We start from the raw sequence: 15,325 nt of genomic DNA, 5'->3' as shown, positions 1-15,325 counted from the left end.
TATTAACATAATGAGAGATACCTTTACTGATCTCATCACTTAGGGTTTTTGGAGTTCTGTACCAGCAACCCAGACCAAGATGGAAATATATATGTTTCTTATTATAAATCACAGTATCACAGATGTATTAAAGAAAATGAAGGTCTCCATGAGAAAGAGCACAGCTGTATTGGTAGCAGTGGGGAAAGAGCTGGGAGGACCAAAGATAGAATGATATTTAATTATAAGACTACAGGATTGGCAAATTAAATATTTTAAAAAGCTCAAACACTGGGATATTTCATAAATAATATTCACTTTAGAATTTATGTTTTTAATTTTTTAACAACAGCTTTTTCAGATATAACTCTCATACCATAAAATTATCCTTCTAAGGTACACAATTAAATGTTTTTAGTATATTCAGAGTTGTGCAACCATCACCAATATGTTATTTTTATATATATTTTTTAAAGATTTTATTTATTTATTTATTTGACAGAGAGACACAGCGAGAGAAGGAACACAAGCAGGGGGAGAAGGAGAGGGAGAGGGAGAAGCAGGCTTCCCACCAAGCAGGGAGCCCCATAGGGGGCTGGATCCCAGGATGCTGGGGTCATGACCTGAGCTGAAGGCAGACGCCCAACGACTGAGCCACCCAGGAGCCCCTTTATATTAATTTTCAATTATTCATTTTATACTTAATGTCATAGGAACTTGACAAAACAGAAGAAAAAAGGAATGCCACTCTAGTACAACTATGTTGATTTCCTCTGAGTCTGATATAGATGGGCTCACCAAATAACCTGAGAGATTTTAAATTGTTAAGTTTCTTGTATTTTTTTTTAAGATTTTATTTATTCATCTGTCAGAGAAGGAGAGCGCACAAGCAGGGGGAGCGGCAGGCAGAGGGAGAAGCAGGCTCCTCACTGAGCAAGGAGCCTGATGCGGGACTTGATCCCAGGACCCTGGGATCATAACCTGAGCTGATGGCAGACGCTTAACCGACTGAGCTGCCCAGGTGTCCCAAGTTTCTTGTATTTGATATGTCATTTTTTTTAAAGATTTTATTTATTTATTTGAGAGAGAGAGAATGAGAGATAGAGAGCATGAGAGGGAAGAAGGTCAGAGGGAGAAGCAGACTCCCTGCTCAGCAAGGAGCCCAATGTGGGACTTGATCCTGGGACTCCAGGATCATGATCTGAGCCGAAGGCAGTCGCTTAACCAACTGAGCCACCAAGGCGCCCTGATATGTCTTTTTTTTTTTTAATGCCTTTTGCCTTTTATATAGTTATAATAAAGATGTATATAAATTTTGTATCCTGCATTGACCACTTTATCATAAGCATTTTCCATTTGTCTAAACAATGTTCATACTCATGATTTATAATGGCCACATAATGGTATACCAAATGGATGTATCATAATTTAAACATTTCTTTATTTTATTTTATTATTTTTTTAATTTAAGAATCATCACCCTTTCAGCTATTTATTTTTAAGATTTATTTTAGAGAGAGAGAGAGAGAGAGAGTGTGTGTGTGTGTGTGTGTGTGTGTGAGGGTGTGGGGGTGGCAGGCAGGAGGGAGAAACAGTCTTAAGCAGATTCTGGGCTGAGCTTGGAGCCCAACACGGGGCTCAACATGGGGCTCATCTTCCAACCCCAAGGGAACGACCTGAGCTGAAACCAAGAGTCTGAGGCTTAACTGTCTGCCCCACCTCCCTTCCATTTCTTTCTTTTAAAGCATTTAGGTTATTTCTCATCTTCTAATTTTATGATTAAGACTGAATAATATCTTTACACATACAGGTTTTTCCCCAATTTTGATTTATTTCCTTATGATATATTTGCGGGACACCGATGGTTTTTGAATCACATGGACAAATTATTTTTCAAGTCGATTATTATTGTAAAATACCAACAGGGATGAATGAGAGAGCACTAGTTTCACTGCAATCTGGTTAGGATTCAGTAATACCATTTAAGCATTAAGATAATGTCATCAGTAAAAAGACAAATTTGCATTTATTTATCAGGATGATGAACAGAATGCATAATTTAAAAATTTAAGATAACAAAGCAAGATTTCCTCAAATTTCTCCATTTATGGAAGAAATTTCTAAACATCAGTTAAATAAATGATCAACTATTCCCCAAGCTTCCAAACCAAAACTCTACTTAAAATGCTATTCTTGGGGGCGCTGGGCTGCCTCAGTCTGTAGACCATGAAATTGCTGAGCTTGGGGTTGTAAATTCAAGCCCCACATTGGGTGTAGAGATCTTAAAAATAAAATCTTAATAATAATAAAATGTATTCTTTTTGGTAAGGAATTACTTATCCAAAACAGGATGGAAAAAAAAAAAAGGAATAAACAAGATAAATAAATACCAAACTACTTTTGCCCTAAGTGTATTTCTGGTTCCAGATAACTGGAACACTGACTTGGATAGTCCCTCTGGGTGACAGGGACATAAATCCAATCCCAGGATCCATAGGAGGTGTGAAGTCTAACAGGAGATCCTCCCTTCAGCAAACTGTGACCTCACAGGGTTACACCATTAAGAGCTGAATATAGAGTAGGACACCTACAAGGAATTATCGCTGGATTTGAACCTCCTGGGTGGCAAGGAAGCCTAAAGCCAAAAAAAGCTGATTTAAATGCTGCAGGACTCTGGCAGAAGGATATGCATATCTTATCTGAAAGAGGGTATCTTCATCACAGGCCTCAAATTATTCCCACAAATATTAGTTTTCACTTTTTAAAAAAGACTGTATTTACTTATTTGAGAGAGAGAGAAACACGTGAGAGAGACATCTATCACCAGCAGGGGGGAAGGGTTGAGGGAGAATCAGACTCCCCTGATGAGCAGGGAGCCTGATGCAGGGCTCCATCCCAGGACCCTGGGATCATGACCTGAGCCAAAGGCAGATGCTTAACCGACTGAGCCACCCAGGTACCCCAAATATTAGTTTTCACATGCAATGACCAGTACACAAAGATAAACTATAATCAGAGAGCCAACACAAAAATAGATAATAGAAACAAACTGACAGAATTCAGATACTGGAATTATCATACAGTGACTATAAGACAATTATGCTCACTGGTTTAAATCTATATTGAAGATGCCTTTAAAGAATAAGAAGCTACAAAGTGAAATTGAAAAAGAACTAAGTTAACCTTTTAGAAATAAGACAGTAATCAAAATCTAAAAATCACTAGATCAATTGAAGAGATAAGTCACAGATGAAAAGAAAATTAATGAAACAATTTGACACTTTACTAGGTTTGATGCAGTGTGACAATTTTCTGTTCCATTTTATTCTATCTGAATTTTGAAATTCTCAGATGGTTGAGACCCAATAACCTGATTTCACATGCCCTGTGCTGTCTTCCATTATCTGTTTTGATAATTGCACCATTTAATGTAAGTGTCAAGGAACATAATTTTTTTCAAAAAAAGCTTTTATTACAAAACAGAGGATTCAAATATGTACCTCTGACAAATCCCTTAGATGCTGGTGTTGCTAGAAGAAACTAGATGCAACGGACTTCATTACTGCCTCCTCTGGGGCTTTTTTACTCTTGGGCAGAAAGAGGAATTAGACTAGGAAGAAGACAAGTTTGGTTTTTATTCTGGAATAGGTAGCCTTGGGGTCTATAACATTTTCCACTGGGAAGGTATTAAAGTAGTGAACTGCCACCCATAAAGTAAACTTAGTCAAGGTTACTGTAAGTGTGGAATTAATAAACAGTTTATTAGATTCAATATTGTATTTAGAAGGACTCACTGATTTCCACTGGTCACTAGTTTTCACCAGTCTGCAGTAAGACAAAAAAATATATAAATATGGTCTAAAGAGGTTTTCATAAAGTTGATTTATTTATTTAAAAGGACTGAGTTTTTAGAGGATATGTTCTTTATTTTTATTTTGGGGTCAAAATATAATCTAAAAATGAAGTGATGCAGATAGTAAATGCAGTTGTCTTTTGTTTTTTTATAGGTTGGTAAAATTTAAAAATAAGAAAATGACTGCTCTGTCACTCCTGTTCATAGTAAGAAAGGAACAGTTTTAATCCATAGTTACTAAGAAGTTAAGTAGTGCTAGGTCTTCTGGGAACAGGTCCGAGGGAAAGCCTATGTGTCTGGGGACTCAATCTCTTACTGAAAGAAGAAATGAGGCTGAGCGGTCTTGAAAATGCACAGGTATTTACTCGCTGCTAAGGGAAAAGGAATGAAGGGAAGAGAAAACTGTTCAGGGTAGGGAATTTTATTTTATTTATTTATTCTTAAGATTTTATTTGAGAGAGAGAAAGAGCACAAGCAGGGGTGGGGGCAGAGGGAGAAGCAGACTCTTCGCTGAGCAGGGAGCCCCTCGATCCCAGGACTCTGGGATCATGACCCTAGCAGAAGGCAGACGCTTAACCAACTAAGCCACCCAGGTACCCCTAGGGTAGGGAATTTTAAAACAGGGGTTGGGGGACCTGGTAAAGGCCAAGATGTAGTGATGATGAAAACAGATGAGGGCCAGATAAAAGAGTTTTTGTGGCTTGGCTACGGACTTGATTTTTGGGTTAAATTGTAGAAAAACAAACAAATGAAAAACCAAACCATGGGGCACCTGGGTGGCTCAGTCAGTTAAGCGTGGGCCTTCAACTCAGGTCATGATCTCAGGGTCCTGGGATTGAGCTCCTGCTCAGCAGCAGTCTGTTTGCTTGCCTTGCTCTCTCTCTCTCTCTCTCTCTCTCTCTCTCTCTCTCTCTCGCAAATAAATAAATAAATAAATAAATAAAATCTTAAAAAAAAAAACCCAAGCCATAAAATTTACCATCTTTACCACTTTTTTTTAATTTTTAAAAAAGATTTTATTTATTTATTTGACAGGGAGAGACACAGTAAGAGAGGGAACACAAGCAGAGGGAGTGGGAAAGGGAGAAGCAGACTCCCCCGCCCCACCGCCCCCAGCAGGGAGTCCGATGTGGGGCTCTATCCCAGGACCCGGGAATCACGACCTCAGCTGAAGGCAGCCACTCAACCAACTAAGCCACCCAGGCCCCCCCATCTTTACCACTCTTAAGTGCACAGTTCAGTAGTGTTAAATATATTCATATTGTTATGAAATAAGGACTTTATGCTATAAGCACCTTAGATTAAGGGGATTACTGAAAGATTTCAGGATAGGACTGGAGATTTAGGAAGACTGTTTTGGATGGGGGGAGTAGTAGGAGGTAGGGGATGGACGTTAGGAGGACTGAAAGGGATTACAGGGTTAAAGGTTTGTGGGGCTTTGGGAGTGGGAACTGGTTTCTGACTGGGTCACAGGGTTTTTGCGAGAGGGGAAGTCAGAGACCAGAACTCAACGAACCTCTGCCTGAATACCAGGCCTGTATGGGCCAGCTTTCCGGGGGCTGCACCACTTGAGCCACATCTAACCAGGATGTTTTTTGTTAAACCCCTATAATTAAAAAGATTTTTTTTGCATCAGTTGCAAAAAATGAAAAGTTTGGTGATTTCCAGCTTTTCTTGAAAAATTGAAATATCTGGGACAGTGGAATCAGTCCCTCAAGGAAACAATCATTAACTTCTTATCAACGTATAATAAACCTATAGAAAAGTACACAAGTGTGTAACTTGATGTTCACAAGTGAACATTTCCCACTAACCAGCAATCCTATCAACATGCGGAACATTACTAGTGTCTCCAAAGTTATTTAATACTACTTACTTAAATCCTACTAATTTATTTAATCCTACTAACAACTTTATGAGGCAGATTATATTACTATCTCCTTTCTAAATACGAGGAAACTGAAGCATAGATAAGTCACCAGGCTAAATACTGAAACTAGCATTTGAAACTAGATCTGCCGTCTGATTCCGAATCCCATAGTCTCCAAAAACGACAGTGAACCGGTAAGTTCGCTTTTAACTACGGTGCAGAGGCCGCCTCCTGCCACGGAAACTTACTTCCGGGCCTCAGAGCCACGGAAACCAACTGCAACCAGGGGTTCGTACGTCAGGCCGCCCGCGCCAGCGCCCGCCCCTCCCGGGCACCGCGACCTGGAGAGCCGCCTGCGGCGTGCTACTCAGTCTCCACACGCGTGAGGGCGCTGTCGCAGCTACAATCAGAGTTCCTCTTTCTGTTGTCGCGATATTCTTAAGGCCGGAAAAACGCAAGATCGAAGGTCACGTAGATGGCACGCCTCGCCCAGTACGCCTAAGTTCTCGCGTGAGTTTAACTTCCGCCCTTTTGGCTCCCTGAACAGCGCCATGGCGGTCGGCAAGAACAAGCGCCTTACGAAAGGCGGCAAAAAGGGAGCCAAGAAGAAAGTGTAAGTGGATCCTGTCCTGGCCCCCAGCTTTTTGGGGTCATGCTGGGCTCGGCGGGTGGGTTCTGGATGGCGGTGTGGGCCGGATGGTGAGGATGTCAGTTGGATTGCGAGGGCCGTGCAGGGTTGGTAAACCCAGAACGGCGGCCTGGCGGGTATGGGTGCTGCGTCGCCACGGGCCGGCTTCTTTCCTTTGGCCTTCTGGCCTTGTGCGCCCCCCTTTTTGAGCTAAATTGTCGACGCTATTCGGAGCTGGCGTGTTCCGTGTTGTGGGCTTCCTGACCTCCCCGGGTAATAGAGGGTACTGCTCCCGAGAGCTGGAGTTGAGGAAGTCACTCTTGTTCACCCGGGACCCCGCACCCCTTCCTGTCTTTGGACCAGGTGGGACTTCTGGCGTTCTAATGAGCTCGTGTGAATCTCTGAAGAGCCGGGGTTACCAGTACGTGTCTTCACGTACCAGTAAAGTTCAAGAGACGTGCATGTTATTTGGAGGCAATGCTGCTTGTGTAGCCGAAGAACCGATGGGGAGGGGAGTGTGTACGTTTGTGGTAAACTTTTTCAAAGTGTCCGGTTTGTGTATAGTGAAGCAGACATCGTGGGGAAGAGCTAGGTTTGCAATATGCGCCCCTCACCTCCCTGAGAGGAGTAGGTGGTTCTTACACTCGTTGCTTACATGCCAGTTAGTCATTTAAAATCATTAGAGTGAGGAAAGTTTTAAAAACTCAATAAGAATTACGTGATTTGCGATAAAACTTAAATGTTTTTAAAATACAGGGTTGATCCATTTTCTAAGAAAGATTGGTATGATGTGAAAGCACCAGCTATGTTCAATATAAGAAATATTGGAAAAACATTAGTCACAAGAACTCAAGGAACCAGTGAGTATTTTATTCTTGTTTTGCATTTTTTTAAATTAAGGTCTACTGGTGGGAGAATTAAGGAAATAGCTCTTGGTTGCAGCTTTGGCCACGGTGGTGCTTGTTTCATACAACACTTGTAGAAGAAAGATGGTGCATTTTTAGAATTACTAAGAAAATGTGCCTAGGTACTTTTGAGTTTCTAGTGAGCATTGTCAGTAAGTCATTGGTGTCCACATGGATTTGGTTAACAGAACCTAGGATCTTTATAATTTACTATTAACTTTCTAAGTTCAAGTTTATGCTCGAATGTTCTTTGTTGGCTTGACTTTATGTGGTTCCTAATGTTAATAAGACAATTTCTTGTTTTATAGAAATCGCATCTGATGGCCTCAAGGGTCGGGTTTTTGAAGTGAGCCTTGCTGATTTGCAGAATGATGAAGTTGCATTTAGAAAATTCAAGCTAATTACTGAGGATGTTCAGGGCAAAAACTGCCTGACTAATTTCCATGGCATGGATCTTACCCGTGACAAAATGTGCTCCATGGTCAAAAAATGGCAGGTGAGAACAAAAGTTCCTTAGCGTGCGTGGTGCTTTGGCGTGCATAGCCAAGGATGCCTTGTTATGAAAAGGAGGAGCATATGTAGATTTCATTTCAAATCTTGATGTTTTCTAGCTTTTATTGAGTGCTGACTCTGGGATTGGCACTCTTGAACTTGAGTAAAGCCGTGAGCAAGCCATGACCTCTTACTTAAGTGGAGTTCAAGGTTTTTTTATTTACTTGCATTAAAAGTGGGTTATCAGAGTTGCTAAGAGTGGCAGAGCCTCTGGTGTGAGGTTGGAGTCTTTGCTCCATTTCCCAGTTCTGACATAAAGCTTGCTAAGCTTTGATTCCTTTATCTAAAATGGTAGGTAGGTAAGAGTATCACTTCTTGGAGTTACGAAGATGAAATAAAAGAGCCATTAAATATGCTTGAGCACAGCACTTGATACAAAGCATTTAGAAAGCATTGTTATTACAGGAAATAATTACATTGGTCAGATGTGTTTGGCTAAACATTCAGTTTTGGGATGTTTTGTATATGGGAATGAATGATGACAAAATGTTTCGGTCCCAAATGATACATACTGATTATACCGTTACATTTATTTCTGACATTCCCAGAAGATTTTATGGTTGAATTTCTGGAAATAGAATTCTAAGGTCCTTTTGCTGTAAGTGTATACTCATTTATAAACTAAAGTATACAACTTACAAAATGCAAAGGAGGTATTTCAGTTTTTGTTGCTACCTAAGGTAATTTTCGTTTAACTTGAGGCAAAAATATGAGTAGTTAGTGGATTTTTTATTACATTTTAGCTGTGAAATTGAATATTTAATCGTCATCAGGCTTTAGTTTGGAACACGAGGACATTTAAAAAATACGCATTTAGTGTTATAGCAGTATACTTAGACACATTCTTTAAAAGAGTAAGTGTAGACTGGAGTCTCTTAGAACTGATTTTCTTATGCAGAGGTGTACAGTTGATTGGTGGGAAGGGTAGGCTGTTAAAGGCTGGCACGTAAAAGATTTGGGGGGCTGGGTGCTGTTGAGATGGGGATAGAGGTGTTACCTAGGGAAGAGAGTTGAGAGGATTTGGTATTTATTAGTTACGAAGGCTAGTAAGATTTGGAGTAACTGGGTAAGTTCACTAAAAGGAAGTTAATTCTTTAGGCTTATAGTTTCTGTTACTTTATATTGTATGATGAGTACTTGATTTTTCTAGTGTTTTTATATTAGAATTTGAGGGCTATAAGTTGATAACATTAAAACCTGGTACATCTGACAATATTTTTTTTCACTAGACCATGATCGAAGCTCATGTTGATGTCAAGACTACCGATGGTTATTTGCTTCGTCTATTTTGTGTTGGTTTTACTAAAAAACGCAATAATCAGATTCGGAAGACCTCTTATGCTCAGCACCAACAGGTCCGTCAAATTCGGAAAAAGATGATGGAAATCATGACCCGAGAGGTGCAAACAAATGACTTGAAAGAAGTGGTCAATAAATTGTAAGTGTTTCTTTTCCTCATACCACATAACCCTGAATCTCTGATTATATCTCAAATGAAGGAAAGCATATGAAACAAGGTGGAGTCAGACCTGTATTTAAATCCTGTCTGTGGGGTGCCTGGGTGGCTCAGTCGTTGAGCGTCTGCCTTCGGCTTGGGTCATGGTCCTGGAGTCTGGGATCGAGACCCCCATCAGGCTCCCTGCTCCACAGGAAGCCTGCTTCTCCCTCTCCCACTCCCCTTGCTTGTGTTGCCTCTCTTGCTGTGTTTCTCTCTGTCCAAAAAATAAATAAATAAAAAATCCTGTCTGTGAAACTGTTGGGCTATGTCCCTTAAAATGAAAACATGTTAAGTGCTCAGTAAATGTGATTTGGTTTCTTTATCCTTATTTGAATGAAGCAATCTCAAGGCAGATAGTGAGACTTGAAGTATAGGAAATGCTTTTGTCTTAATTAGAAAATATACTGACTAGGCAAAACTTGTTTCCATAGTCAATAATGTATGGGAATAGATGACGACAAGATGTTTTGGTCCCAGATGATGTCCACTGATACAACACTGTTAACATTTTTCTGATGTTCCCATGCAGTTGCCTAAGAGGGTGGAATAGAAAAGGCAGAAAGGTCAAATGCTAACTTTCCTACTAACTAGCTGTATAATCCAGATCATTTAACCTCCACCTGTAAAGGGGCAATAATAGACTGTCTTACATGAGGATTTGAGTGGATTAAATGAAGTGGGTATTAATATGTATAAGTTTATCCTTTCTATCTTGACTGGTTTGCAGGATTCCAGACAGCATCGGAAAAGATATAGAAAAGGCTTGTCAGTCTATTTATCCACTTCATGATGTCTTCGTTAGAAAAGTAAAAATGCTGAAGAAGCCCAAGTTTGAATGTAAGTGAAAAATAGGATTCCTGAGAGAAAAATTTGTGGCCAGATATATTGGTGTCTTGTTTTTCTGAGTCCAAATGATGGTTTTTTCTGTCATGCCTATATAGTATTGAAGACCCATTATTTTAAGATAATGGGGTGCTATAACATTTTCTTTCTTTCTTTTAGTGGGAAAGCTCATGGAGCTTCATGGTGAAGGTAGTAGTTCTGGAAAAGCTACTGGGGATGAGACCGGTGCTAAAGTTGAACGAGCTGATGGATATGAGCCACCAGTCCAAGAATCTGTTTAAAAGTCAGACATTTAATGGTGACAAATAAAAAAATCATATTTGTGATGTTTAATTTCTGATGATTCTTTTTAAATAATGTAGGATTGGTGAATCAGATATTCTGAACTGATGATGATGTGAACTTTTCCATACTGTTGTATGGATTTTATCCACTGCTCTGTTACTAAATAGCTGCAAAAAGGTAGTAGTGATCCATTTTAAGCTGTAGTGATCTGGAAATATGGAGGGTTAATAAAAGGAAATCTATTTTTTTTAAGGTTTTATTTATTTGACAGAATACAGGCAGGGGGAGCAGCAGAGGGAGAAGCAGGCTATCGGCTGAGCAAAGAGCCCAGTGTGACCTGAGCCAAAGGCAGATGCTTAACCGATTAAGCCACCCAGGTATCCCTTAAATGGTTCTTGAACCATTTGGAAGGCTTGTTAAAATATGGCAGGGCCCTGCCCCCAGAGTTTCTGATTCAATAGTTGTAGGGTAAGACCTGAAAACTTCCAACTTGCTTTTTTTTTGGAAACTTGGGTTTTAACAGTTTCTAGGTGATGGTGATGGCCAGGGACCAGACTTGAAAAATCACTGTACTAGACTGATAGAATAATGGGAAGAGCCCGTTTAAGGTAACTTAAGAGTTTTGGGGTTTTTTCGCTATAGCAGCAAAATGTCACACTGTGTACCAGTATTGTGAAGTTGAACTTGTCTAGAGAAATTGGTTATTGATCACCTGTTAGTAAGTGGGTATTTGATGGTGCCCACTAGCCAGTATTTCCTCCTCTAGTTGTTCACCCGTTCTGTTCTGTAGTCCTTCTCATCTCCAACTTTTTCATTTTTGATCAGCTGATGACCTTAAAATCATTAGAAAATTTAAAGTAGATGAGAGAACTTAAATTCCCACATATATTAGCATTTTTTGCCCTCCCTCTTGCCTAATCAAGGTCCTGGCTCTAGCAGTTTTCACCTTGATATTTATTCAAACCCCTTACATAGCAAAACTCAGGGGCGCCTGGGTGGCTCAGTTGGTTAAACCGCTGCCTTCAGCTCAGGCCATGGTCCCAGGGTCCTGGGATCAAGCCCCACGTCGGGCTCCCTGCTCATGCAGGAAGCCTGCTTCTCCCTCTGCCTGCTGCTCCCCCTGCTTGTGCTCTCTCCCTCTCTCTCGCTCTGTGTCAAATAAATAAATAAAATCTTTAAAAACAAAACAAAAAAAAAACTCAAAAAAGTTGACGATTTTTTCTTGGACAATGAGCAGTTTTTTGTTTGTTGTTTGAGTAATCCATTTTCTTTGTACCTAATTTTACTTTTAAATTATGAATTAGACACTTTCCCACAAGCTGTTGCTGTGAAGGTTGCCATAACTTTGTTGCTAGGTCTAAAGGGTCTATTTATGACCTATATTTTATATTCCTCTAGTGACATTTGACAGTTGCTAGAATCTTAAAAGATTTCCTCCCATGTCAATAGCCACTCTTTACTAGTTCATCTCACACTTTAGTGTTGGAGAAGCTTAGGGCTTAGTCCTTGGACATTTATCAATACTCTTATTTAATATATTAAACTGACATGCAGATTTTTTATTTCTATCCTGTACCTTTGAACTATAGCTTTGTCTATCCAACTGCTTACTTGACATCTTTACTTGGATATAAAATAGGCATTTCACATTTGACAGGTCTAAAACGGTATTCTGGATCCTAACAGTTTAACCCACACTTATGTTTTAGGCCAAAATCTTCTGCTCATCCTTGATACTCAAACTATATCTGGAATCTCACCATTTCTAACCAACTTCATTGTGATCACTTTTGCCATCATTACTACCTGGATTGTTGCTGCTTACCTGGCCTCCCTAGGTCCCCTCTTAAGGAATTTTAGATGGTCTGTTCACTCAAGGCCCAAACTGATCTTGCCCCTGAGCTCTTATTACCATTCCCCTAACATTTCTAGCCAGGCTGCCCTCACTATTCCTGGATGGGCTGGCTAGGTACATTCTTACCTTAGGGCTTTGGCACTTGTTTTCCCTGTGCGTGGAACACTCTATCCTTACATGCCACAGAGCTTGCTCCTTTACCTCTAAGTCTCAGTAGACCCCGATGATAGGCTTGGCCTATTAAAAATCGTGCCCTATCTGGCATTCCCAATTTCCGGTTACTTTTTCTGTAGTTTTTACTTGTGTTTACGAGAATATTCCATGAGGACTGTTTTTTGGTCTTGTTCACCACTGTACCTCCAGTGCCTAGAAGTTCAGTGTTGGTTGAATAAAGGAAGGAATGACATTCCTGTTAATATCCCATAGTGAAGAAGCAAATGTTTTCAGTAAAAAACATGAGTTGTACATTTGGATCTCAAATGACAGGAGCTTCCTTTCCAGGGTGGACAGAAGTTGTGTCTAACAAAGCGTCACTCTGAGGGTAGGGTCCTGGAATTAAACGGTTTTTATCTTGGGTGTTAGACATTAATGAGAATCAATAGTCAAGCTCCAGTCTGCTACATCTTACAAGTTTTCATTTGAAAATGGTCCCAGAAAGAGTATGTGATTGAATTTTTTAAATGGTTCAGCCTGTCTGATGATGGGTTTAATCAAGTTATCTTTTAGGCCAACTTGAAGGTAGGTAACTTCCAACCAGTGGGAAATACTGTAAAGGGTAATTCTGTTCCCTGTTTCCCATTTAAGTATCTTAGAAACTTAACACATAGATTCTAAGTATTCACATACGGCTTTTCTGTACTTGACTCTTAATTGGAACAATTTTACTTTGGTCTTTTCATTGGAAAACAACTGTCGTAACCAGGGATGTGGGAATCTTCAAAAACAAGACCTTTGTGTTCAGGTATGATTGGATTAGGCAGCAAAACTAACAGTTGATCTGAAACTGGCTTTTGCTTTTTTTAAGTGGCTTTTGCTTCTTGAACGTGTACAGTTGAGTGTTATAAGTGTGTACTAATGTACAAAAGGTGCTTGGAAAAGTATCCTAGATAATTTGGGTGCACATTATGTAATTACACAGGTTTTTAACTGGAAAAATGAGGCAGAAGAGATTGGGATAATGCAGTGTGAGGGTTTTTTTTTTTTTTTTTAAGATTTTATTTATTTGACAGAGACAGAGAGGGAACACAAGCAGGAGGAGTGGGAGAGGGAGAAGCAGGCTTCCCGCTGAGCAGGGAGCCTGATGTGGGGCTTGATCCCAGGACGCTGGGATCATGACCTGAGCCAAAGGCAGATGCTTAACAACTAAGCCACTCAGGCGCCCCAGTGTGAGGGTTCTGCTTGATGTTACTAGCTTTGATGGAGAAAGAAGGCCATGGGCCAAGGGAACTGGGTGGCCTCTAAAAGCTGGAAAAGACATGGACATTCTCAATGTCACAATGGTACGACAGAATATGCCATCATTATTCATCCCACACTTTATGCACAGTAGTCTAACCATCACCAACATAATAATTGGACTTTTTTTTTTTAAATGTGACATGGCCCACTAATTTTTAAAAATTTTATTTTTAGAGAGGCAGAGAATGCACGTGTGCGAATGGGGAGAGGGGCAGAGGAGGAGGGAAAGAATCTGAAGCCGACCCAGCATTGAGCTCAAACTAGACACAGGGCTCAAGGGGCTCAATCTCACCACCATGACTTCATGACCTGAGCCAAAACCAAGAGTCGAACACTTAAACTGACAGAGCTACCCAGGTGCCCTGGCCTACTAAATTTTTAGAGTTGTACTGTTAACATTGCTTGAGCACACTGCCATTACTTATATTCTCCCTCTTAGGCCTTATGTAGGAGTCTAATTGCTACAAGTATATAGGTCCTTAATGCCCACTTCAGTCCTTGCATTGATACAGCTCTGTAGTTAATTTGTTTGAAGCTTGTTCTCTGGTCAATTCCTCAGGAAGTTCTCGTGGCATTATTTTCTGAATTCTTGCATGTTTAGTATAGTTTGTCAGTGTGCTTTATACCTGAAAGTCACTTTTATTGGATAGAACATCCTTGGCTTTTACTTTGAGCATTTTAAATATAATACTGCATTTTCCTGTGGCATAAAACTTTGCTAATGAAGGTCTAATGATAATTTTTCTAATTTTCTTTCCCTTATAAATAAGTTAGTTTGTTTTGGCTAGAAGCTCAAAGAGTTTTTTTTAATCCAGTGAGTTTATAAAATATATCTTGGTAGTTGTTCTGATTGAATAGTGTCAGGTATGCAGAATACTCTGTGAGAATGTAATTTCAATTCTTTGAGGCAGAGTTTTCATAAATTAAGGTTTTTACCATTTGTTCTATTCCCTTGATTTGGTTTCCTTTATTGGGGACTTCTTGCCTGTGATTTCCTGGCAGCTGTTGCAGTCCTTAACTATCCATGTGATAAACAACTTGGGTTGTATTTTTGTAGGATGTGTCAGCTAATTACTGCCCATGGGCTAAATCTAGCCAGTGTCTGTTTTTTGATGGCCTGCAAGCTAAGAGTGGTTTTTCCATTTTCATATGGCTGAAAAAAAAAAATTCATCACGTGGAAATTTATATGAAATTCAAATCTCAGTATACACAAAGTTTGGAACACAGCTCCACATTCAGCTTTAGGTACTATCAGTTGCTGCCTCTGGCCCTGCAGCGGCAGAGTTGAGTAGTTTTGACAGGCCATCTTTGGCACACTCATCACTCCACACTAAGGGGCAGCACAATGCACACTGCAGCAACACAGTAAGAATGCAAGGTTTCGTATCACCTATCTGAGAAGACCCCTTCAAAGACGCAATGCATAAAATCTCATTACAAATCAGCATCAATAGGTGAACATTTGCAGTTGATGGAGATTGCCGACTTGAACACTTAAGGGAAATGTCACCAACCCCGAAAGAAAGCCGCCTATTATTTTAAAAATAATTACGACTGTTAGTTTAAACTTAATAAAAATTTTGTGGAGATTTTCTGCT

At 40.0% G+C, this 15,325-nt stretch overlaps 1 protein-coding gene and 2 non-coding genes across 4 annotated transcripts; all 3 read left to right on the top strand.

The window, feature by feature from the left end:
* The first annotated feature begins 6,215 nt into the window (after window positions 1-6,215).
* Window positions 6,216-10,660, top strand: RPS3A (ribosomal protein S3A). Of its 2 annotated transcripts, XM_028125295.2 has the most exons (7): window positions 6,236-6,315; window positions 6,694-6,849; window positions 7,087-7,190; window positions 7,544-7,731; window positions 9,017-9,225; window positions 10,013-10,122; window positions 10,288-10,660. In XM_028125295.2, exons 3-7 carry the CDS (start codon window positions 7,136-7,138, stop codon window positions 10,407-10,409), a joined length of 684 nt encoding a protein of 227 aa, XP_027981096.1. In that variant the 5' UTR covers window positions 6,236-6,315; window positions 6,694-6,849; window positions 7,087-7,135; the 3' UTR covers window positions 10,410-10,660. The 2 variants fall into 2 exon arrangements, with proteins under 2 accessions (XP_027981095.1, XP_027981096.1); XM_028125294.2 differs by lacking the exon at window positions 6,694-6,849 and having other exon boundaries at window positions 6,216-6,315.
* LOC114225603 (small nucleolar RNA SNORD73) lies at window positions 8,258-8,330 on the top strand. Its single transcript, XR_003612605.1, has one exon. It is a non-coding gene; the product is annotated as a small nucleolar RNA SNORD73 (small nucleolar RNA).
* On the top strand, window positions 9,732-9,805 carry LOC114225605 (small nucleolar RNA SNORD73). The gene has a single exon (XR_003612606.1). It is a non-coding gene; the product is annotated as a small nucleolar RNA SNORD73 (small nucleolar RNA).
* Window positions 10,661-15,325: the final 4,665 nt, after the last annotated feature.

The sequence above is a fragment of the Eumetopias jubatus genome, unplaced genomic scaffold (assembly GCF_037043125.1).
Source record: "Eumetopias jubatus isolate StellerSeaLion01/CBP00866 unplaced genomic scaffold, mEumJub1_p1.0 scaffold_2, whole genome shotgun sequence".
Classification (NCBI taxonomy): Eukaryota; Metazoa; Chordata; class Mammalia; order Carnivora; family Otariidae; genus Eumetopias; species Eumetopias jubatus.
This window is presented reverse-complemented; position numbering and strand designations above follow the sequence as displayed.